Source organism: Chrysochloris asiatica, unplaced genomic scaffold (genome assembly GCF_000296735.1).
Source record: "Chrysochloris asiatica unplaced genomic scaffold, ChrAsi1.0 scaffold00356, whole genome shotgun sequence".
NCBI classification, from domain to species: Eukaryota; Metazoa; Chordata; class Mammalia; order Afrosoricida; family Chrysochloridae; genus Chrysochloris; species Chrysochloris asiatica.
In genome coordinates this window covers 1,048,624-1,075,420 of record NW_006408874.1, presented here as the reverse complement: position 1 = coordinate 1,075,420, position 26,797 = coordinate 1,048,624, and the positions used below count along the sequence as shown (strand labels likewise).

The 26,797-nt window shown below is 42.6% G+C and overlaps 1 protein-coding gene across 1 annotated transcript in view; it reads right to left on the bottom strand.

The window, feature by feature from the left end:
* The window catches only part of MPRIP (myosin phosphatase Rho interacting protein), a 250,666-nt gene that overhangs the window by 141,775 nt on the left and 82,094 nt on the right, over positions 1-26,797 (bottom strand). Inside the window, exons 2-3 of the mRNA XM_006876142.1 lie at positions 18,728-18,805; positions 16,148-16,213 (exon numbers count right to left, since the gene is read on the bottom strand). Of these exons, the coding sequence (XP_006876204.1) occupies positions 16,148-16,213; positions 18,728-18,805 (144 nt within the window). The remainder of the gene's footprint in view (positions 1-16,147; positions 16,214-18,727; positions 18,806-26,797) is intronic.

Below are 26,797 nucleotides of genomic sequence, written 5' to 3'. Positions count from 1 at the left end.
CCTAAGATCTTCAATAATCAGAAAAAGATTAAAAAAATAAGCCTACAGTCACCAGAAGAAACGAAATAATAAAGATTATGGTGGTGGTGTGTCCTGGAGTCATTTTCTATTCTTAGTGACCCTGTATACGGTTTCTGAGACTAAATCTTTATAGGAGCAGAAAGCCACATCTTTCTCCTGTGGAGAAACTGGCAGTTTTGAACTGCTAATCCTTGAGGTTAGCAGTCCAACTCATAACCCACTACACTACTAGAGCTCCTTAATAAAGATTATAGCAAAAATAGAATAAATTAAAATAGTTAAATGATTTTTGTTTTATATAGACGGAGCTCTGGTAGCGTAGTGGTTCTGAGTCAGGCTGCTAACCTCAAGGTCTGCAATTCGAAATTACCAGCTGTTCCATAGGAAAAGATGATGAGGATTTCTGCTCCCGTAAACATTTATAGCCTCAGAAATCTTATACAGGGTCGTTATGAGTTGGAACCGACCCCACGGCTCATCACCAACCATATTTGTGCGATATATATATATTGCAGAGAGCTAGCTGGCTGACTCCTCTCCTCCTCCCTCCTCATGGGAAGCACAGGCTGGGTAGCAAAGACACTACTTATCTCTCAAAAGGAGCTTTTCCCAGGCTGGCTGTCTTGGTCACCACACAATTTTATAAGCTGAAATTATCTTCTTTTGGCTCTGGGTATCTATAGTTCACCTCTACCCCTTCCCAGCCACACAAAATGCATGATATGCCTAAGAAATGGACATGTTGCTGTAATTGTTAAGTGTCATCAAGTCAGTTCCGACCCACAGCAACCTTGTATAGGATTTCCGAGGAGCTGCTGGTGAGCTTGAGCCACCAACATTGTGGTTCCAACCAACTTTGCAGTTCAGCGCATTAACTCACAGTGGCACACCAGGACTCCACGAAAGGGCAAAATTATAGACTATTCAATCTCTAACACTTATGCTGGTGCCCAAATTGAATTATTTCCTCTAGAGAAGCAAAGCCTAGGGTACAAGTTTACAATTTTTAAACAGTCTAGGGTACAAGTTCAGACGCACAGCCTAACTTTGGCCAAATTAAGTTTTGTTTGACCCATTTTGTTGCTGTTAATAATTTTTTATATAAAATTATTGTTTTATATTAAACAGAGCAAGTAGATTTTGTGTGGTTCAAAATTGGAAAAGGTGTCCAGCAGGATTGTATCTTTTCACTTTACTTATTCAATCTGAATGCCAAGCAAATAATCTGAGAAACTCAACTATGTAAAAAGGAATGCACCACCAGGATTGGAGGAAGACTCATTAACAATGAGTGATATGCAGATGATACAACTCTATTTGCTAAAAGTGAGAATGGCTTAAAGCAACTACTGATGAAGGGCAAAGACTCAGTAGGATTACAACTAAACATGAATTTGAAAAACTGCAAGGTTGGTGGTTCAAACTCACTTGCTGCTCCTCGGAAATCCTATACAGGGTAGAGGTAAGTCAGAACCGTCTCAACGGCACTTAACAACAACAAAATAAAAATGCTCAAAACTGTGCCAATAAACAAACAATTAATGCCCATGAAAGTAGCAGTCAAGGAATCAAAGATGCCCTGCATTGGGAAAATCTGCTTAAACATTTTTTTTAAAAAGCAAAAATGTCACACTTATGACCAATGTGAACCTGACTCAAGCCATGGTCTTTTAAATTACCTCACAAGAATACAAAAGTAGAACAATGTTTAAAAGAGGAATAAGAAAATCTTAAAGATTCAGTGAGAAACGCATTTGACCTCACTGAAAGGTTCAGTAAAGTGGCAGCACACAACATTAACATATACAAAAACTGGCTGAATTCCTTTGTACCAATAAAGAAAACTCTGAAAAGGATATCAGGAAAACAATATAATTTTCATTTAATCATTCAAAAGATGAAATACTTGGAAATATATCTAACCAGAGACACAAAAGTCCTCACAAAGAAAACTATAAAACACTGTAAAGAAAAGACTTACATAACTGAAAAAAATTTAACATGCTTGTGGATAGGAATTGAGAATCCAGTAGTAATCCCATCTACCTATGCTCAGCTGACAAAGGGCTGAAACACATTAAATGGGAAAAAGATGGTCTTTTTATCAAATGGTACTAGCAAACCTGGATATCTATTTGCATAAGAATGAAACAAGACCCATATCTCACACCATATACAAAAATGAACTCAACATCATCAAAGACCTAAATGTAAAATCTAGAGCTATTAGAATCATCAAGGAAAATACAGGGGCAGACTTAGGGCCCCTGATATACTACCAAACACAAACTAGATGACTGGAACTTCCTAAAAATGAAACACTTAGTGCATCAAAGTCCTGGTGTTTCACTGTAAGGTAAGTACTGGACTGCTAACTGCAAGGTTGGTGGTTCAAACCCACCAGCCACACCTTGGAAACCCTATAGAGGGTCGCTATGAGTTGGAACCAGCTTAAGAGCACTTAAAACAACAACAATGTACATCAAAAGATTCACCAAAAAAATAAAAAGAGAACCCACAGATTGGGCGGAAAACTTGGCAAGACATATCACACAGGGGTACAAATCACTAAAAATTTATAGGAAACCTCAACAAGAAAAAGACAAACAACACAACTAAAAAAATGGATAGAGGACATGACCAGACATGTCACCAAAAAAAATTCAAGCTGCCAATACACATATGAAGAAATGCTCACCATCATTAACCATTAGAGAGATGCAAACCAAAACAACAATGAGATAGCATGTGACCCCAGCCTTAATAGCAAAGTTCAAATAACAGAAAACAACTAATGCTGGCAAGAGTGTAGCAAGAAAGGGACCCTCCTATGCTGCTGGTGGGACTGTGAAATGGTGCAACCACTGTGGAAAACGGTATGACACTTCCTCAAAAAGTTGGAATTCCTATACTTGGTATAAATCCTAGAAAAATAAGAGCTGTGCCATGAACAGATGTATGCACGTAACCATGTTCATTGCAGTACTATTCACAATAACATTATAGATGGAGATCACCAATGGAAGAACGCTCATTAATGGAAGAACGGACAAACACTGGTGTAAGCAGAAAACTGAATAGTATGAATCTCCGAAATACCTCATTAACATGGATGAACCTGGAGGTCATTATGGTCAGCAAAATTCATCAATCACAAAAGGACACATAATACTGTATGAAACCATTATTGTATCAACTCAAGAAAATTTCACACTAAAAGAAATATTATTTGATGGTTACTAGGGGAAGAACAGAAGGTAGACACATGTTCAATGGGTGAAGAGAAAGGCAATATACAAGAGGAAGATTGGCAGAAAAATGATGAAGGCGAGCAAAAACACAGGAGGAGTGCCAAAGTCAAAGGGAACAGAGGTAAATACTGTAATCTATACAATGTGGCACTGCAGACTAATGCAAGGTTGGTTTGAACTGCCAGGTAGGCGATTCAAGCTCACCAGCTGTTCCTCAGAAACCCTATACATGGTCGCTATGAGTCAGAAAGGACTTGAAGGCACTTTAACAATAACATACACAGACAGAATGGGAGTATATCCACAAATATATAAAGGTTTGACAGCAGCTATTTGTACATGGGTATTTTCCTTGGCTGGTGTGGTGCTATAAGATCAGCACTGGACTGGGAACCACACGGGCAGCAGTTCAAACCCACCAGCTGCTCCCTGGAAACCCTATACAGGGTAATTATGAGTCAGAACGAACTCGACAGCACTTAATAACAACAACATTTTCCTCTGCTGCAAACATATCCATGAATGTGGTGGCACATACATGGGCAAAATAATGAAAGCTTCCTAGACATTACTAAACACCTTGAGGGAATGAGTTGCTGGGCCTAGGAACTCAAGATAATTTTCAACCAAGTCTCGAAGAACACCATGGTCAACTGGTATTAACATAGTCCACAAAGACAATGGTCTACATTCTACTTTGGTTAGTAGAGACTGGGATCTTAAAAGCTCATGAGAGTCCATCTAAGGTACAGCTGTTCTTTCAATATTTATAGGAAAGGAGAATCATGAAAATTGAAGATGCTCAGAAACAATTAGTCCATGGTGACATGAAGAGTCTCCATGACCCTGAGATCAGAAAAACTAGATGGCACCCAGCTACTACTACCAAAAGGATCACATTAAAAGCTCCTGGATAAAGTAAGGGTGAATGTGGAACAAAACTCAAAACCATAAAAAAGACCAGGTTTACTGATCAGATAGCGAGTAGAGGAACCCTGGGACTATGGCCCTTGGTCCTCCTTCAGGTCTGGAACTGAAACTCACTCTCATGTTTCAGTTTTCATCCAAAGAAAAAATGTAGATGGGGGAGGGGGACAACACTAGTGAGGTATACACAGCATACAACCATTTGAAATCAAAAGAGCAACAATGACTTAAGGACAAAACTGCGAAGGATGGAGAAAGGAGGAGGAACAGAACCAAGAAACGGGGGGAGGGGACGGGCAAATGATATTACATTGAGGGGATTGCAATGGAGATGAAACAAAGTACATGATTTGTTGAATGTAAAATTGATGATCTACTCTAAACCTTCAATCATCACAATAAGAAGTTATATATAAGAAAAAAGGCAGTGATAACAGAAGAACTAAAACACATTCAAATTGTGGTGCTGGCAAAGAATACCAAATACACCATTATCTCAGAAGAAGTACAGCCAGAATGCTCCTTAGAAGCCAGGATAGCAAGACTTACATTGGACATGGCATCAGAAAAGACCAACGGATAAGGAAGCACATCATAGTTGGTAGAGGGTCAACAAAACAAAGGAAACCCTCCATGACATGGGTTGACAGTAACTGCAACAATGGGCTCCAACCGACCAGAGATCACGAAGACAGTGTAGGACCAGGCAGCATTTTGTTCTGTTCCATGTAGGTGCCATGAGTCAGCGCCAACTCAACAAACAACAATATTGTAAACAATCAGATGACTACCAATAAAAGTCCTAACGTCTGGCTTCTCTAAAGACACGGAGGAGCTGAGCCAGGATACTGCACTGGCCTCTGTATTATGGCCAGCAGCTGGGGCTGGGTGGTGGTGCTCGTATTTAGATGGTACAGACTCTCAAGTCACAGAGCCCCACGTAGAGGCAGCTGTCTGATCTGATTCCCGATCCAGTAATTTTTCCACAATACCAAGCTGGGGAGGAAATGAAGTAGACTAAACCAAGTTTCCTCTTTCTTTATTACAGCTTTGTTGAGGTGTAAATTATATACTATATAATTCACCGTTTAAAGTGCACAATTCAGTGGTTTTTAATATATTCAGAGTTCTGTAGCCATCACCACAATCTCAATTTAGAACATCTTCATCACCCCAAAAAGAAATCCTGTACACCCCTCAGCCACTGTCTCTCAACACCATCAGCCCCTTATTCCCTGAACCACTAACGCAATTTCTCTCTCTATGGATTTGCCTATTCTGCACATTTCATTTAAATACAATACTCAAAGGCTCTGAGGATCAGACTCTAGCCACCTAGTAGACATAGCAAACTGTCCCTCATCTGATTATTCAGTAATGCTTGTTAGTAATCTCATACATGAGCCCTGGATATCCACAGACAAATGTAAAAACCTTCCCTAAAACCCGAGAATGTAAATTCCAAAAAGGCAAGTCCCCCCCCACCCAAAAAAAAAAGATGAGGATAGAGAGAAACACTGTTAACTGATGATATATGGAGGGGATAATAATCAATGTAATGAAATAAGCTATATGAATGGTTGAATGTGAAGCTGATGATGTGCCCTGTAAACTTTCACTCAATGCACAATAAAAACATTTAATTAAAAAATAAATCAATCAATAAATCAATACAATATTCAAACGGGGCCTTTTGTGACTGGCTTCTTTCACCCAGCATGTTTTCAGGATTCAACCTTGTGAGAGCATGCATCAGGACTTCATTACTCTTGATGGCTGAGTCGTATTCCGCTGTATGTATATACATTTTGTTTAGGCATTCATCTGTTTGTGCTATAGTCACTTTTCAGCTGCTGTGAATAGTGTTGCAATGAACGTCTTGTACACCAGTCTTTCTACAATCATGAAGACAGAGGGATCTCAGTTGCTCAGCTCACACCACATTCCTCTCACCTTACTTAAGGATTCCTCCAGTCTACAATAACTGTGTGTCATTTGGGTGCTTCCCACCTGAAATGTAAGTTGCAATGTAAAATTGGATTCCTAAAGGCTCCCCCATATTCTCTGGAGCCATGCCTGATGCATTGAAGGAACTAGGCAGCAGGCAACAGGAAAATCTCATCTACCTCTCCTCCAATTCGAATGCTGGTTCCCTTAGAGTCCAAAATTACCCTGGTTCTAAGACACAGTGTTCTCACCCACATCTTGAAAGAGTCCTGAAGGGCAGCAATAGGTGTGGCTACTTGGGGTAATTTGCCATGGTTGCCAAGTGACAATACAGGCTATAAAGAGACTACAGACACAGGAGCAGATCTATGATATGAAGGCTGGGAAGGGTTTCTCACATAACCTCTCCCTACTTGCCCGCACAGTCTGCCACGATTGCCTCTCCAGCTCTACTGGACACACCACCAAATGTGCCTATGCCACATCCACTTCACTATGGTCACAAAGTTGCTTAAGTGGTAAGGAAAGCCCATACACACATGCATGTGGGACCCTGACAACTCAACATGATCCACCCAGCAGCACAGTCCTTTCTGTCCACTCAGTAATACTGAACTAGATTTATCACAAACATTAAATAGATTGTTGCCTTTGCAAGAAGAGTCAGTCTTTTCTACTTCTTTTTCCTCCTCCTTCATTGTACCTGAATCTATATTTTCCAATCTACCAATTTACTGAATTTGTGCTGAGTTCAAATGAATCCTATCCCATACATGTAGCCAGCAGTAGGAACTATGGGAAGAACATGTTGGCTTTGGAATGTGGCCGGACACAAATCTCAGCTACACGACCTCACAACCTCTCTGGGCCTTGGTTTCTTGGTTGGTGAACTGAAAACAATAACACCTTATCTCACAGTATTGTTGTAAGAACAATGTGAGATAATGACCCCAAGACAAAACACAGTGCCTGGCAGAGCACTATTCTTTTCATTTCCATGACAAGCAGAAAGAGGTCTAATGCCTCCTCTCTCCTTCAAAAAAGGCATCTCTGACTCCCCAAACTACTACTTTTAATATCATACATCATCATTTGGGTATGGCATTTAATTTCCACATGTCAATGAGATTCCCAACAGGGTGTAAGCTTAGCCACAAAAGGGACCTTCTTACAGTTTTGTGCCCGTCTCACACAGCTCATTATGAAGAATCCAGTAGCTTCTGTGGTTACCAATGACTCAAACAGCATGACGGTGCCTCAAAAATAGGTTAGACATTACTCAGTCATAAACATAATATGAAGTCCTGATATGCAATACTGGGAAGATGAACCTCAAAATCATCATTCTGAGTGAAATAATGCAGACACAGATGGACAATTATTGTATAATCTTACATATATGAAATACCTCAAATAGGTAAAAACATAAAAATAGTGTTTAACATAAGTTACCAGTGGTTGGGGTAAGGGGGAAATGGAGAGTGACTGCTCAATTTCATTTTGAAATGATGAAAAAAATTGATAACTGGAGAGTGGGGGTGGTCCCACAGCATGGGGAATGCAACTCATGTCAGTGAATTATCATTTTTAAAATGGTTACAATGGCAATTTTACCGCAATAAAATTAAACAAAAACAGAGGGAACAACCCATTTTCCTCATTTGCTCAGGCTGCATACTTTAGAGAGTTCCAAACTGGGGGGAACACCGCAGACAAATGAAAGCAGGTCCTGCAAACCTCACTGGGAGTGGTAATTTAGCTTTGTTGTTATTAAGTGCTGTCGAGTTGGTTCCCTGTAAAGGGTTTCCAAAGAGTGGCTGGTGAGTTTGAACCATCAATCTCAAGGTTAAACTGACCTAGCGGTCCAGCACTTTATCTCGGCGCCACACCAAAAAGCCAGTTTTTGTCAGACTTGCAGAGATGCAGATTCAGTAGAAGGTCTGGGAGAAGATGGTTTGGGGAGTGACTACAGAGGGCGAGAGAAACCTGAAACAGCAGTACCAAAGCTGACAGGGCAGGGCCATGCTGTGATACCCTCTACCCATTCAACTGTACAGTACTTAGGGTTCTATGTAATGCCAGGAAATGGCCAGAATGAGCTGGGCAAAGATCCTGGGAGCAAGGCCACCTCACCTCCTGGATTCTGTCCTCCTACAAGAAGCAAAACCTTCAAAAAAGACAGAAACCTAAATTGCTTGTAAAGAGTCCTTTAGATCATCTAGTCCAACCCCATTCATCTACTCAGGAATAAACAGTGACCTCAAGTCAATTTCTCTGCTGGGACCATCACAGCTACAGGCCTGTCGAGGCCAGAGATTGCCCTGAAAACGTCACATGTGCAAGAGCTGAAGGTTCCCCATAGAGTCTACAGGTGAGGACTGAGTTAAAGGTGCTTAACACAGACCCCTACAAAAGCATACAGATGATAACAAGACTCGGCTGAGGAAGGACAGAAACACCAGACAACAAGAGTGGCCTGGAACTATGGGTTACAAATCTCTGCAAGTTTCCTCATTAAGGAGACTCGGGGCCATTTGTCTGAGAGCAGCTATAATTCAAAAGCCTTAAGACGATTTTTTTTATTTGCTTCCAGGAGGGAAGAGCAACAGCAAGAAAGAAGTCAGGCTGCCCCCACCTGCATCCACACCTGCCCTGATGTAGCTTCCCTTCTGGGATCATCCATCTCTCTGGGACAACCTTCTAGCTCGTTTGAGCTCTGACGACAGCTGTACCTTAGCGTTTTATCAGTGTCTAAACCCAAAAGCTCAAGGCATAGAACGGCAGCAGAACTGGTAGAATAACAGAAGAGTCCATTTTACAGGGAGAAAGAAAAGCAGAGAAGAAAGGCAAAGACTCAGGTTTCCAGATCCTTCTTCAACCACTCCTGAAAGCCCAGAGGCCCAGCCAAACGTCTCAGGCTCCCACTTGTCTGCAAGGCTGCCCTGAGCCCACCTCACCTCTGCCTGCATTTGGGAGATATTTCCTTTTTTGGGAAATCTGTTTCTCCTCTACACCCACCAGTTACAGGGTATGTGGGTGTATCGAGAAAGAAATTTCCCAAAAAAGGAAAGAGATTCCCAAAAGTTAGTCCCCTCTCAGAAGTGTTGGGAGAGAAGGCTAATGGTCAGAAGCTGGGTTACATCCAAAGGGCTCCACCCCAGCAGGAGCCCCTCACTCTGGGCATGACCAGCCAGCCCAGCTGGCCCACAAGTCACCTCCTCCATTCAGACATGGAACCGTCTACTCTTGTACCTTCCCAGGCTGGGGTCTTTGAGATCCTCTCACATCTGTTCTCAGAGCCCTTGAGGTATTTATCTGTCTACTGAGTAGCCACAAGGAACCAGACAGTCCTAATCTCTCTCCCAGAACATCCAAGGTCCCACCTCACCCTTTTCCCAAGATAGCAGTCAAAATTCTGCAGTAATGTATTTACGGGGCTGGTTACTGTGTGTGCTGCCAAGCCTGTACCAACCAGACACTGAGGGGAGACAGCGGCAATTATCAGGAGAACAATGAAAAAGTCACAATCAAGTTGGCAGGATAACATTTAAACAAGCAAATACAAATACTAATACTGTATAAGAGTCAAATAGTAACTTGAAGTAGACTGTGACTAAGGGCTCAGGGAATGGGCCAGACAAAGTGCTACTCTTTCGGGCAGGCAGTAGATTCTCACTGTAGAAGGGCTAAAAAGGAAGCCAGCCACATGCTGAGTGAGGGCTGAGAGCTGGAGGACAAGTGCTTTCAGAGAGGACTGTGGCAGGACAGAGAACCTGGAAAGCCTCCAGTAGAAAACACACATAAGCAGTTTTGCTGGGCTCTGGCCACCTGATATGCAGGTGCCCACAGCCACCCTCCAGACCATGACCTCATTCCACGCTGGTACTGACCTCGCTGCCAGGAGGCGTATCCATGCTGCATGCTGCACCAGCCCCACCTTCTCTCCAGAGACCTGGCAGGTATTTCTTTTCATGACAGTTAATCAAAACTCAAATTCATACTTTAATTAAAAAAATAAACATTTAAATAAACCACTGACCAAATCACTCAGGGTCTCTCCCCCTTGACACTGTAACATTTGGGGTCAATTAGTCTCTTCTATGGGAGCTACATGATGTCTAGCTAGTACAATTTCTCCCACTCCACTGGTGACAACCAACACTATATCTAGACACTGCACATGGTCCCAATCACAAGAGCCCAGCTCAGACCCACAATTCAAGTCCAAAAAATAGAAATAGCCCCCAAATCACCTAAGTCAGCCCAGTTACAAGTAGTGTAAAAATGGCGTAGCATTGCCAGACTTCATCTAACTTCACAAGGGAGAAGAAAGACAATCAAGAGCAGCAACCCAAGGCTGATTCCTCTGAGGCAGAGGTCAGATATACTTCTCTTTCCAACCTTTTTACTAATTCTGACAACAGTTGTCTCTCCCACTGCTGTCCCTCTCTACTTCTCATCTGGGTTTGATAATTTGCTACAATGGCCACACAGAACTCACAAAGACTATACTCATAGTTATAGGGTTTATTGAGCAAATAAACAGATTACAATTCAGGATCAGGAACATCTTAGGATACAGTTCTTCGATCAGGATAGCTGCTTCTCAGTCATGCCCGAAAGCAGATTTCTACCTTGGCCCATAGGCCTCTCAGCTTGGTCTCTGCCCTACCAGCAAGTATTACAAAGCTTTTTAGCTCTGCCAATAAGTCCCGGAGGCACCCATCAGCAAGTCTCCTATCCAAAGGTGCTCAATTCTGTTGCTCCATGGGTCAGCATGGAGAGAGCTGCCTCTCTCCATGGCCAAGAAATCCACTGTACTATCTTGCACAGGTCTCCTGGTTCTGCCTTTGCTGTATCTCTGCTGTCACTTCTTACTGCCTCTTGCTGTCTTCTGGTGTTACAGCTCTTTGTCTCCTGGGTCTAGGAGGTTCTCAGTTTAGGGACCCACGTCCAAAATGTACTGACTCTACTTGATGATAATGAGGTCCCCTTTCTCTGCCTCTAGGATTGGCTCACTTTAAGCCTAGATGAATAGCAAAACTGACCAATTCCCTTGTTTGGATTCCACAGAATTTATTTACATAGCGCCATCTCCCTCACCCCTACATCTGGTCTGCATTGTTAAACTACAAGCATTTTATTTGCACAGTCCCATCTAGTTATTTTGTGGGAGTCACAGACCATAGCTGTTGTTGTTACATACTGTCTAGTCGGTTCTGACTCATAGCAACTCTGTGTCCAACAGAACGAAACACTGTCTGGTCCTGTTACATCCTCACAACTGCTGCTACGCTTGAGCCCATTGTTGCTGCCACTGTGCCAATCCAGCTTGTTGGGGTCTCCCTCTTTTTCCAAGTCCCTCCACTTTACCAAGCATGATGTCCTTCTGCTGATAACATGTTTGAAGTATGTATGAGAAACGAAGTCTGGCTATCCTGGCTTCTAAGGAGCATTCTAGTTGTACCTCATCCAACACAGATTAGTTTGTTCTTCTCGCAACCCATCGTACTTTCAATATTCTCCTCCAACACCATAACTCAAAGGCATCGATTCTTCTATGGTCTTCCTTAGTCACTGCCTAACTTTCACATGCATATGAGGATATTGAGCATACTGGCTTGTGTCAGGCGCACCTTAGTTCTCAAGCTGATATCTTTGCTCTTAAACACTTTTAAAAGGTCTTATGCAGCAGATTTGCCTAATAAAATACAATGTTTGATTTCTTGACTGCTGCTTCCATGGGTGTTGATGGTAGATCGAAGCAAAATGAAGTATTTGACAACTTCAATTTCTGAAAGCAAAGAGGACTGAAAATATTTACTGATGAAGATCAAAGACTACATTGTACCTCAATGTAAAGAAAACACAAATCCTCACAAACAGACCAATAAATAACATGATAAATGGAAAAAAGACTGACGTTGTCATAAGCCCATAGCTAGAAGAACTATATTAAGTAATTCACTGCCCCACAGCCTGCCTGGAAAGATGTTCTCCTGCCCTGGCCCAGGTTTCACTAGTCTAACAGGGGCATGGGTCTTAGATGAGGATAAAGCTGAGTGCAATGCTGCAGCTCTGGATTCAAGACTGTTCACTTGTTTGGAACAGCTCTAAAGAGCAAGCCACAGTGGGAATCACTGGGCTTTTAGAGACCCCAGCTCTCACTTATGGGACCTGCCTCCATGGTGAAGCTACATGAACTGGCCACTAACTATGGTGGAAATCAGCCCCACCATCAATCTGGCTCAGAGAGCAACTTCCACCCATGGGGACTTCCTGATACAACAAGGAATCCCCCTGGTAATCCTGCATTGTGGCTTTGATGGCCTTTCAACTTGACTGCCACTGCTCTCTTCTGCATTCATGGCTCAAAGTGTTAGTGGAACACCACCTTCAGCTTGGAGGTCATCTGCCAGAGAGTGGCCCCATCAGACTTGCAACTCTGGGCTCCCCCTGTCTACCTTCAATGCAAAGTCTGGGGGGCTTCTTTCTTTCCCCATCACTGGCACGCCCCAGCATCACATGAAATGTTACCCAGTCAGTCACCAGCCAGGTTACTGAGAGACAACATATTTATATTGGTTTGGTCTCAATTACTGAGAGCCAGTTCTCAATGAAGTGTGTGCTCTGTGTGAGTGCCAGCACCACTGCACCCCTGGCAGTTACCCTCTTTGTACTCGTGCAACTGCGTTAAAGTGAATTATGGGTTCTACTGGATCTACATAAAGATCTCCTGCCTGAAATACTGGTCACCAAATAAAGTTCAGGGAGCTCTGCTTTGGGAATGGCTCATGGATCCTGCCCAGTCTGGATATAATCCTGCCATCTCCTCTACAAGACTCCTTCTAGACTGTTAGCTGCTGGACTAAGAAAGGGTCAGAGAGGCAAGGGGGGGAGAGTAACCCTCAAAGCTCTGTGGAGTCTAGCACCCAGTCTGGGGTAAGCCTGCCTGCCTGCTTGCTAGCGTCTTCCTCCAGGGCAAAAGCCAGGGGTCATTTTCCATCTCCTGACCTCTAATGAATTCCACCACGCGATCAGTTTGTATTTCCAAACCACTCTAGATTGCAGATACTTCCATGGAAAAATACCCTTTGTGGTCCATTTCACTGTGTACAATATACTGATCAGAAAGAAGATTGAAAAAAAAAAAAAAAAACTGTTTCTAAAAAGAAATTAATGAAGTGAGAGAGTCAATAAAAAAAACTAAGGATCACAACTATAAATTCATCTCAAAAACATAAAAAAGTTATGTTGAATTAGATGAATTAATAGCTGTGATTAATTATCAAAAGTATAGCCCTTCAGGTCAAACCCCCTCTAAGATAAACTCAAAGGGAACACATAAGCAGGCATGTAAGCTTCCTGGCAACCACACTGGTCTACTGGTGAGTGGAAGAGGGGAAAAGTCAGCAATGAAGAAATAAGCTGAGTTCAACCACGTTCCATTGACTCCCGTCGACCTGGAGATGAGAAAGAGAAGAGGAAGGGCTGGTTGGTCCAAAGTGTGGTGAGACCTGGGAACATCTGAGCCCATGGACAAGGCCATAGTCATGGAGGGCTAGAGCTGAGAGTGAAGCATCTAGCTGATATGAAGTGAAGGGAGATGCATAACAACACCCAAACTTGCAGGCAGTATCCATTTGGCTTAGCCTCGATGGCTTGATAATCTGAACTCGACTAGAAGAAGATTAAAAAATGAAAAATAATTTTTTTTTTGATAAGGGAAATGAGGCTAAATTGCTACAATTTGATGAACCTGACCTATACTCATGGAGGTGGTGGTGGTGGTGGTGATGTGCCGTGGAGTCAGAACCGACTCATAGCAACCCCGTACAGGTTTTCTGAGGCTGTAAATCTTTACAGAAGCAGAAAGCCTCATCTTTCTCCTGCGGAACAGCTGGTAGTTTCGAACTGCTGACCTTAACGTTCGCAGCCCAATTCGTAACCACTACGCTAGGTAGTAGCTCAAAATACCAACAGAGAGGGAAGGAGTCTTCAATCAAGTATCAATACTATCCCCTCTGTACACAGGGTAGATAGGGACCGGCAACTTAGACATTGGCTACCTAAAATGAGGGGGTGATAAAGGCACAAAGTGACTGGCTTACAAGGTTTCAAGAGGGAGTTTAGTTTAACAGTGTATGGGAGAAGAAAGAGTCCCCACTGAATAGTTTTCATCTTGTCTAGATGGATCTGGTGAAAAGATGGGGATAAGATTCTTATGATTTAATAGTAATTGTTATAATGACTATTTGCGACTGTCACAACTGTAAAGGTAGAAGTTTTGTAACAAAAAGGGGGGAGTTAGTTAATCTTACAGTCCAGAAACAGAGGACCCTAGGATCATCAAGAGAGAAGAGCACAAGGAGAATGTGGGACCTTATCCAGACAAGTAGCAACACCATAGAAGGAGGCAGAGATGGGGACATGGAGAGAGGGAGCAGCTGAGGACTCTAAATTCACGGAAAGAGAGGGACTGAGAGCTGGCAACTAGGAGGCAGGCTTGCAGATTGTGCCCTTTGGTGGGTTAAATTATTATATATGCCTGAGTGTTTAAAAAAAACAAAAAGAACTAAAATGAATAGCTAGAAATACTGTTAACTGATAGTACATGAAGGGTATTATAACCATTGTAATGAAACAAAGTATGTGATTTGTTGAATGTAAAACTGATGATCTGCCCTGTAAACTTTCACTTAATTCACAATAAAAAAACTTTTTAAAAAAAAAGTATGCATAGTAGCAATCACACCATAAAGATCACCACTTACATGTAAAATGGTCCCATTCACGGCCTTATACCTAAGAGTTATAATGACCATCCTAAAGTCCAGTGTCCAAACAGTCCAGAAGGACATAAGAAAGAATTTCCTGCTCACATCTCCAAAACTCAACTCTCACCTGTGCAGCAAAGAAATGAACGTCATATGGAATGTACACAGTTTGACTCGATTTTCCAGGACAGTCCCAATTTGGAAACACTGCACTGCTTTGCCACAAACCACCAAAGTATCCTACAAATGTCAGCGTATACTTAGGTATCCAACATGACTCAAAATGCCTGTTGTGCTGGACTTAGAACAAATTCTTTATCAAATCATAGTTTTTACTACAAGGTTAGGACCATAGGGTTAGTGACATTCCCACACATACATACATGCATATACATAGACTCACACAAACACTCAAATGTACGCTTGCATGTGTACACTCATACTGTCATGAGTCTGCACCCACTCACCCTCACACTCAAATGAAAGAGGAAAAAGTGGCCAAATCTTTCATCTTCAACACCAGATTAAATGAGCACAAAAAGAAAATCTAGAACATTCCAACCTAGTTGGTTTTCAGTGTTGCCTCTGGAGCAACAGTAGCACACAGACATACAGCCCAGCAGACAGGCAGAAACCAGGTCAGTGGTAGAGCATACAGGAGTCCAGAACACTGGCCCTATGACCAAGAGGCCTCTGAGCTTGACTAAAAACTAAGCCAAGAGCAAAACCAATTAACAATAGCGGGAATTAAGAGGCACTTTGGGGACTATAGCATACAAATGCCTATACGTTCTCTCTCTCTCACTCACACACACACACACTTACATATACTCACGAGGGTCAGCCCAAGCACTCACACCTCAAAGTGCCATGGGCGTTCACCAGTCTATTCCAGCATATCAGCCAAAGATTTAAAGGGAACAAAACACTTCCTCACAGTCAACCTCCAGAGCATCACACTGACTTTTCAAATGGAAAATGCTCTGGCTAAATCTAACCTCTTACCAGCCTTGAGCAGAACAGATTTCCTCCCTCTCTGCTTACTCTCACGTGTGACCCTAAAGAAATGTCTCAGTCAATCAATGCCCTGAGTTTGAAAGGTCATCTCCATAAGTGGCCATAAATTCTTCAATGCTCCAGACACTCAGACAGAAAGCCACGCACTGGCACATGACTGCTGTACTCACCCACAACACCCATGACCAACAGAGGAAGAACACTTACCATCTCGTCCAGTGCATAGCGCAGAAGGCCATGCTCGTAGAGGATGAAGAACCTCCGCTGCCATTTCTGGAATGGAGTACAGAGTGCATGGTTAAGAGGGCTCTGATCCCAGATCTTGGCTTGCTAATTCCCTGTATCTAACTAACCCATGTCATTCCTGGGGCAAGTGGTAGGAAAAGAGGCCCAAGGCGTAACTAGTGTGACTCGCTGGAAGGAGAAGCCAATCACCCAGTGTGTTTCCTTGTGCATTATCTGGATTTAACCAGAAGACACTTCCCCACTCCTGCTTTTCTTCTTCTAGTCTATAAGCTACTTAGGAGCAAAACCAATGCCTCAGTCGGCTTTCTGTAATCCTTACGCTACACAGCAGCATCCCTGGATGGGGCAAATGGTTAAGCACTTGGCTCTACTAGTCATAAGGTTGGCAGTTCCAGCCTACCCAGACGTACCTCAGAAGAAAGGTCTGATGATATGCTTCCAAAGGATCACAGTCACTGGGAGCCCAGTTCTATTCTGCACATACAAGGGCACCAAAAGTTGGAATCATCTCAGTGGCAAAAAGTTTTTATGGTTGTTATGATATCCAGCACAGCTTATCACATACTCGATGCTAATATATCTTTGATGAAATATCTCACATGACAATAGACTAACCCAAGGCACTGATTCAGTTCTTTTGAAAAAAACCTGGTAAACTGCTAGAAAGACATTGTCCTGAAGGTTAATAACCTAAGAGATCTCCATAGAGAATGAAAAGGTTAACAAAATCAAAACCAAGGAGAAGCAGGGACAGTAGAGACTAACCCCAATATCCAAGGTGTCAAGAGCACCCTCTGGCCTATACTCGCTACCCTATCCCTAAAGCCATGTCATGGAGATGCCAAGTGTGGTCTCATGCTGAAATCAAAGAACTTTCAGGGGTGTCTCTCTTAATTTACGCTGTTATTTTATAGATAGAAGGGTTCATTAATGAAGGGATTAAAAAAGTTTATAGAAAATAGAATTGAAAAATTACATTTTCCACACACTTTTTGAAGTCTCCTCGTATAATAAGAGACTTCTGGTCTAAATCAGTGGCTGACAAGCACAGCTTCTCAAATTCCAGGACCCATTTTCAACATCTCAAAAAGTCCTACAAAATACATACTTATACTTTCACTGACAGTTAAGGCCACAAAAACTAAAATATCCTTTCTCTTTGCTTTGGGCCACATTTGCACCTTTTATAATCATGATTTTCTCCACAGAATCTGAAAATGGCGATTCTTCGGACGTTAAAAGGAAACTGTGTTTCTCCCTCTCACCAGCAGCAACGGTCTCAGGGAGCCCACAGTGGTTCTTGTGCTCCCCCACCTTGGGTGGCACAAGCAGAACCATTCATAGGGTCTGCTGAGAGAACCTGCTGAAGAGCTGCTTCCAAGCTGGTGTCTAGAGAGAAACAGTTTGGACACCTTCCAATAAACATTTCTAAGGCTCCTATGTGTTGTGTTTGAAACCAAAATCCATTCCAGAAGGAATCTCAAAGACCATATAGACACAATGCAAGGTCTGTGGGCTAGAATATGCAGAGGCACCAAAGGGAGCAGGGCATGGGAAAGGGGCAAAGCTGGGGCCCTTGCGGGGACTGTGCAAAGGAAGAGAGTACATAAGAAGAAGAAGATAAGTTCTGAAGCAAAGTCAAAGAACCCCAAAAGAATTCTTACCGAAAGAACGAACCTCAGGTTGGCCAGGCACTATGCTGTCTTTACCACACAGACTTGATGATTCCCAGAAGCCTTTGTCCAGAAGGGGTCTACCCTGGGGCTGCCCCAGAGAAATGGGGATCCCACATTCTCCCCTATAAACATTCTACCTTACAGAAAATGCACAGTTTAATGGAGAGAGGGAGCAGCTAAGGACTCCAGATTCAAGGAAAGAGAGTGACTGAGAGCTAGCGGCCAGGAGGCAGGCTTGCAGAATGTACCCTTTGGTGGTTTAAATTATTATACATGCCTGAGTATTTTAAAAAAATAAAAAAGAGCTAAGTGAATAGAGAGAAATACTGTTAACTATGATACATGGAGGGGATTATAATTACTATAATGAAACAAGGTGTATGATTTGTTGAATGTAAAACTGATGATCTGCCCTGTAAACTTTCCCTCAATTCACAATAAAAACTTTAAAACAGAAAATGCACTGTCTAGAGAGGATGAGGAAAGACTTTGTTCTCAAGTGCTGAGCCCAGGCTGGGGAGGGAGCAGAAAGTAGGGCCTGGGCATTGAAGGGAACAGGAGCAGAATTAGCATGTTTACCAAATAGTTCTTTGCTTTTTCAATTTTACTGTTTCCAGGGTCAAGCTGGCCCAGACTGGTGGCACCCATAAGAGGGTATCTCATTTGGAAGTATGTACAATTACAAATCACTGAGACTTTTGCCAAATGGGGGTAGGGGTGCGGCTTCTCATCCTGTCATCCAGGATCCATTTTTAAATCCCCATGCCATCTTCCATTCCGCTAGCTGACTCTTCAATGGTTCCCCTTCTCTGGCTCCTCCCACCCCTGAATCTTCACACCCTGAGAATTTGCTCGGTGCCCATACCCGAGACCGATGTACTGGGTTGTCAAAGTCAGTTCCATCGGGAGCCAGGAGCAGCCAGCCACCATAGATGGGTTTTGCCTGGAGGAGATAAAAAAAGAGGGCAGATTACTGGAACAGAAAAAAGAAAACAGGTTCACTGAAAACAGAATTCATTTCAGCCAGACAGATCCCAGGTATCCAGGGAGATGTCTGGGAAGAGGTCCTCGGCTCAGGGGGGATACTGCAGGAAAACACTGGCATGCAAACTACAACATAGGCAGTTCAAGCCTACTAGCCAATTCATGGGAGAAAAATGAGGCTTTCTGCTCCTATAAAGATGTATAGATTTGGAAACCCTATACAGAGTCACTATGAGTCAAAATCAACTTGATGGCACTTAATAACAACAACATAGTAACCGCTAAGAAACAGACTGCCCCCTGGAGGTCCTGATCAGGGTAAAAGGGCATCTTGCTCAAAAAATACTTGAGTGATAATGGCTGCTGCACACTGCTAGGCAAGAGTCAGCTCACATGAATGACACAGTCCAAAGCCCTCGGTGTGATAATCTAAACAGGATCTGTGAGCAGAGATGTTGCTTTAGTGATCAAAGCTAGCATCTGCCAAAGACTCAATAAGCAATGAATGACCAGCTGTGTGAACTTACAGATGAAAACTGTGCTAATGTTTATTATCAGTTAAAAAAAAAAAAGGGTGGGGTGGGGTGGGGTCGGGGCCAGTGTTGTTAGATGCTATAGAGTCAGTACCAACTCAATGCGACCCTATGAACAACAGAAACGAAAACAAAATTATTGCTACATCTGAACCCATAGTTGTTGCCACTGTGCCAGTCCATTTCGTTGGGTGATGGGAGGCGTCTTCCTCTTTTTTTCCGATCCTCCACTTCACCAAACATGGTATCTTTCTTCAGGGACTGGTCCCTCCTGATAATATGTCCCAAGTACGAAAGACGAAGTCAGACCATCCTGATTTCTAAGAAGCACTCTGGCTGTGCTTCTTCTAACACAGGGATGATAATCATTATGTCTACATTTCATCAAGGTTATGAAGATTGTTGACATGATGCAGGCAAACAACACAAGAGTGCAAAATAGGGCAGCCCCTTTGAAAGCAGCCTGGCAGTGCCTCAAAAGGTTAAACATGGATTTACCATATGACTCAACAATTCCACTCCAAAGCTATGTCAACACAAAAACTTGTTAATGAATGTTCATAGCAACTTCACTCACTGTAGCTAAAAAGTAGTAAGAACTCAAACATCCATTAGTGAATAAATAAATAAGCAAACTGTTGTTGTTGTTAAGTGCCATCGAGTCGGTTCCGACCCATAGCGACCCTGTACAGGGTTTCCGAGGGTGTAAATCTTTACGGGAGTAGAAAGCCTCATCTTTCTCCCGCGGAGCGGCTGGTAGTTTCGAACCGCTGACCTTAAGGTTCGCAGCTCTATTCATAACCACTACGCTACCAGAGCTCCATATATAATGGAATAGTATTCAATAATAAAAACAAATGAAGTACTGATCTTGCCAAAACACGAATGAAACTTGAACCATTGTGCTGTGTGAAAAAAGGTACAAAAGTTCATCTATTTTATTATAACTGAAATGTCCAGAAAAGGTAAATCTGTTGAGATGGAAAGTAGATTAATGGTTAGATGCCAGAGGTGGGAGGAGGTGTAGTGATTAGGATATAGGAGAATGGCAGCGACAGAAAATGCAACTTCTTTTGGGGATGATAAAAATGCTCTAAACTTGACGGTACTGATGAATGAACAACTCTAAATATACTAAAGCCATTGACTGTACACTTCAAATGTGTGGATTGTGATCATAAAAGCTGGATCATAAGGCATGTGAATTACATCCGAATAAAGCTTGTTTTCTTAAAGAAAGGAACAAAATACTGAAACATGCTATAACATAAAACATTATGCTGAGTATAAGAAGTCAGACACAAAAGGCCATATATATTATAAGGTTCCATTTATATGAAATCCATAAACACAGAAAGTGGGGTATGGTGAGTGAGCATTAACACACAGAAACCAAGTTTCCTCCTTCAGAGGTGCTGGGAATGCTGGTGTGGTGCTGCAGGATAATACGTTGGATGGTTCAAGCCCACCTCGTGGCCCAGAAGAAAGGCCTGGAACCTGTAACACATGGCTCAGCCTGAGTCGGGGCTGCCTCGGGGACACCTAGCAACAATGACTACACTGGAGCCCTGGGGTTGCACACATGATCAACAACAAAAAGTTGGCACTGCAAACCCAACAAGAGGCAACTCACAAACAAGGCCTGTTATCTGCTTCTGAAAAGTCACAGCTTTGAAAACCCTATGGGGTACTTCTACTCTGTACATGGCGGGTCTTCACGTGATAGAATCAACCCAACAGCAACTAGCTTGATTATTTATTGTTTATTGGTTTAATGACTGAACAATCTTGTGGTTATGCTAAAAACCACAGAGCTGTATACTTTTAAAAGAGCGAATTTTATGGTGTGTTGATTACATATCAATCACAAAGAAACTTGCATGACGGAAAACATAACTTTCAGTACTGTGCTTGGCCCTAAGTGCTTAAAACACATCATTTGATGTTACAATGGTTAAAGAATTCGCTTCTAACTAGCTACTCTGCAGGAGGAAAGTGTTAGTTAACTGCTCCCTTATACATTTTAGCCTAGGAAACCGTTTGGGGCAGCTCTACTTTGCCCTACATAATAGTTATTAGTCAGAATCAACATAAAATCAACTTAAACAGGGCATTAACAAGAGTATTATTTGTTTAACTATCCTTCTTAGTAGAAACTCAGCATGGGTTAGAAAGCAGATGCTCTGGCTGTCTCCCTTTCACCTAAATCCAGCTAGCAACAAAGGGATGGGAAAGGAACAAATTACCTACTTCCTGGTGTAGGATCAGCACTAGACTGCAAACTCACCAGCTGCTCCATGGAAACCTTATCCAGGGTCACTATGAGGAAATCCATTCAATGAAGGCACATAACAACAACAACAACTTATCCTACAGTGCCACACCAGGACTCTTAGGACTCTCCAGAGTGGAAGGTCCTTGTCCCACTACCTCATTTTAGGCACTCTGGGGCCCAGACAGTGAAGGCCACTTGTCAGAGGCTACATAGCATCTAGGTGAGCCAGAAATTCTCTTTTCTTGGCTTCTTAAGGGCCCTCAAGGTCCACAGTAGAGCACTAATTTTTCCGAATGAACAGAGTAGGTAAGAGAGGCTTGCCAGAGTCAGGAACAGCCAAAGGAAAGGGAAGGCACATGACTGTTCTCACAGTGGGGCAGGCTGGGAGACCTAAAAGTCAAGCAGAAGAGAGTTGGCATTCTTCACTGGCATTTATCAAGGAAAATCCATGCAGAAAAGATCATTAGCAGTTGTCTTGGGCTGCTGGGGAGGCAGGGAATGGGGAGTGATGGCTAAGGGCTGTGAGAGTTTCTAAAATGGGCTGGTGGTAGCTGCACAATTCAAGCCTTTGTCAGACAGTAGGGAAGAACCTATCCCTGCTTGAATGGGCTCCCACTGAGTCCTTCTCCCAAGCCTGAGGAATCCAATCTGGGTGTGGAGTCCAGGGTCAGTATGTACATTTTCAGGTGACAACCCCAGTCAGATTTGGGAACCTTCATTAAAAGAGGCAGGGACAACTGCCACAAAGGGTAGTAATCCAACCTGTTAACTGGTAGGAAGGAGCTAGAATCTGCTAGGACAGAACTGATGGCAGCCCTGGGTCCACAGACAGGTCCAAAGTTCTACAAGGGTCTACCTGGCCCCTGTATCTGATGGCACTGTAGCACTTCCAGTCTAGAGACAGGAAGGTGTGTCCAGGCTTGCCTGAGCAAACTGGAGCAGCAGTGAAGTAGGTGAGCAGATTCCATGCAGAAGCAGTACTGACTGGAAGCCTCATAGGTACAGAGGACACGTTGAATAAGGGCAGCCATTAAGGACAAGGTTAGAGGCAGGGATGGCAGCCCTGATGGAAGTGATGAGGAGTTCATGTTCTTTCCATGATCACAACCTCTCAAGGATAAAATCCAAATTATGTAACTGGTTCCACAAGTCCAGAAAGCCAAGCACTTCTGCTACCCACCTGCCTCATTTCCCACCATCCTGCCTACTCGCCATTCCCCCCATCCCTAGTCCAGACACACAGGTCTCCTCAAGGATCCTTCCAGCTGGGGGGCTTTGGGCACGTGGTTTCCTCAGTTTACCTCAGCCCCTCTATCTAGTCATTCCCATCAAGGCGCCACTAAAAGGCCCCTTCCTCAACCGTCCCTTCCTGACTGCCCAGACCAATTCTAGTCCTACCTCATACCCTCTCCAGATACCAGTGACTCTTCTCTGGAGAGCTTATGGCAATTATACATGCTCAGAAGTAATTTACAAATATCACCCCATTATAAAATGGCAATACACAGTGACTATCTCTCAACTGAGTCTTCATTCTATGAAGGCAGGAGTCTTTGGAGTGATGGCTGTGTTCTCGGTATTGGCTCAGGCCCCTGCTTAAGGCAGGTGTGCAGAAGGAAAGGAGAGCTGGCTGTGGATGTCCCTTTGCCATGCTTCCTTTCCTCAATGGCCTACAGTCCAGTTCTTCTACCTGCATCATCCTGATGAGCCAGGGAAGCCTTCCCAGGGGAAGAACCACTGTTTCTCCCACAACTTCTCTTTCTCTAGTTCCAAATTATGATTGGCTGAAAATGCCAAGTCTCTCTAAGTGCAAAAGTGCCCATATAGTACCTCTGTCCCCACCAGACTTTTTAAACCACTAAGTCAGAGAAATGAATGGCTTCCCAAGGCCCTCCCTGATTACTTCTTTCTCTGAGCAGAGCCTTCACCAGGCCCACAGGCATACATACTCTGTGTGAAACATGAAATGAAGGCTTCAAAAATTACAAACCCAAAGGGATGCTGACTTAGAGGATTGTGTTTTAGAAATACTTAGAGGCACATTTAGTTTGGCTGTTTTTTCCTGGTTGACCAGCTGGTTACTGGGGGGTGAGGGGAAGAAACAAATTATCGTATCTCTTGTCAATACTAAAGATCTGAGCCAGTTGTAAGAGCCCAAAGGATGAGACATAAGTTCTGTGTCAAGCAGAATTGCACAAAATGAGACCCATTTTGTAAATCTGGATCCCATACAAACATACCACATGAAACTTCCCCTGAACCACTTCCCTGCCAATTAAACTAGGCCAGCATTAACCAGATTCTACACTTCTGGCATCCAAAAGAGTCTGCTTGTTGGTGGTCTGAGAATCTTACTACTCAACCCAAAAGCCCTTCGAATCAGTCACTTGAGATTTCTGTTTCCAGGAAGATGGAATACATGTATGTTTCCTTATTCCTTTCATTACTGCTGCTGCTAAGTGTCATCAAGTCAGTTCTGACTCACAGCGACCCTTATAGGGTTTCCGAGACTAAATCTTGACGGGAACATAAAGCAAAGCAGCTGGTAGATTCTGACTGCTGACTGTAACCCAACTATGCTACTAAGGCTCTTATTAAATAAACCTATACATGGCTGCTATGAGTTGGAATCAACTAGATGGCAGTGGGTTTATTGGTGTTAGTTTGTTTTGTGTTTTTTCTTTTTGTGTTTTTTTTTTTTTGGACTGTACATGTGTTGTTGATGTTATTAAGTGCTGTCGTGTCAGTTCTGACTCACAGCAATCCTGTATAGGATTTCAGAGGAATGGTTTGTGGGTTTGAACCACAGATTTTACGATTAGCAATTCAGTGCTTATCCTAAAATGCCACACCACACTAGGCAAAACAGAACAAAATACTGCCCAGTTCTGGGCCAACCTCACAATCATTACTACATTTGCGCACACTGATGCTGCCACTGTGCCAATCCATCTTGTTGTGTGTGTGTGGGGGGGGGGGTGTCTTCCTATTTTTCTCTGACTCTCCACTTTACAAAACTTGATATTCTCCAGTGACTGGTCCCTCCTGACAGTATGTCCGAAGTATGAAAAACTAAGTCTGGCCATCCTGGCTTCCAAGGGGCACTCTGGCTGTATTTTTCCCAACAAAGATCTATTTGTTCTTTTGGCAGTTCATGGTACTTTCAATATTTTCCTCCAACACCATAACTCAAATGCATCAATTCTTCTATGGTCTTCCTTATTCACGGTCCAACTTTCACATGCATATGAGGTTATTGAAAATCCCACAACTTGCATCAGGCACACCTTACTCCTCAAACTGACATCTTTGCTCTTCAATACTTTAAAGAGGTCTTGTGCAGCAGATCTGCACAATGCAATGTGTCATTTGATTTCTTGATGGCTGCTTCCATGAGTGCTGATGGTTGATCCAAGCAAAATGAATTCACAGGCAACTTCAATCTTTTCTCCATTAATATGGATATTATTTCTTGGTCCAGTGGTGAGGATTTTTGTTTTCTTTCCATTGAGGTGCAACCCATACCAAAGGCTGTGGTCTTTGATCTTCATCAATAAGTATTTTAACTCTTGACTTTCAGCAAGCAAGGTTGTATCATCTGCATATCACAGGTTATTAATCAGCCTTCCTCCAATCCTGATGCCATATTCTTCTTCATATAAAACAGCTTCTCACATTATTTGTTCAGCATACAGGCTGAGTAAGTATGAAAGAATACAACCCTGACGCACACCTTTCCTAATTTGAATCCATTCAGTGTTCCCTTGTTCTGTTCAAACAACTGCCTCTAGGTTTATGTACAGGTTCCTCATGAGCACAATTAAGTGTTCCAGAATACTCATACTTCACAATGTTGTTCATAACTTGTTATGATCCCCACACACACAGAATCGTAAGCCTTTGCGTAGTCAATAAAGCACAGGTAAACATCTTTCTGGTATTCTCTGCTTTCAGCTAAGAACCATCTGACGTAAGCGATGATATCCCTCATTCCACATCCTCTTCTGATACTGGCTTGACATTCTGGAAGTTCTCTGTCAATGCACGGTTGGAGCCGTTTCTGTATTACCTTTAGTAAAACTTTACTCACATGGGAAATCAGTGATATTGCCTGATGATTTTCACATTGCATTATGTCATCTCTCTTTGGAATGGGCAAAATACAGATATCTTCCAGTCAGTTGGCAAGGTAGTTCTCTTCAAAATTTCTTAACAAATTTCTTGATGAATGAGTGCCTTGGGTACTAATTTAATTTGTTGAAAGATTTCTATTTGTATTCCATCAATTACCACTGTCTTGTTCTTTGCCAATGACTTCGATGCACCTTCAGGATCATTGGTCTTGATCATTTACTACCTCTTGAAATGGTTGAAAAACTTGACCATTTCTTTCTGATACAGCAACTCTGTGTATTCCTTCCATCTTCTTTTGACACTTTCTTCATCATTCAGTATTTTGCCTATAGAATCCTTCAATACCACAAGTTGAGGTTTGAATTTTTCCTTCAGTTCCTTCAGCTTGAGAACTACTGAACGTGTCCTAACTCCAGGTCTTTGCACGTTTCATTACAATATTTGACTTTGTCTTCTTCAGTTGACCTTTGAAATTTTCTGTTCACCTCTTATATTTCTTCACTTCTTCCATTTGTTTCAGCATCTCTACGCTAGTGCATGTTTTGCTATGTATTTTCTCACAACAAAGGAATATTTAGAAAGAAATTATTAAAAGGGACATACTATTAGCAACTCAACATGAAAAGATTTGACAACTTAGGTGAAATGAATGAACTACTTCCTCAAAAAACAACAATTACTACAACAACAGCTACTGAAAAGAGCCATGTTGGTGCAATGGGTTAAGTAATAGGTTGCTAACCTAAAAGTTGGAGGTTCAAACCCACCAGCTATTCCACAGGAGAAAGATGAGCCAGTCTGCATCTGTAAAGATTTACAGCCTTCGAAGCCCTGGGTAGCAGTTCTACTCAGTCCTATAAGGTCACTTTAAGTCAGTATCAACTCCATAGCAGTGGGTTAGCAATACTAGGGAAACTGAATATGCTTAATCTTTGTTGTTGTTGTTACGTGCCATCGAGTCAGTACAGACTCATAGCGACCTTACGCACAAGAGAATGAAACACTGCCC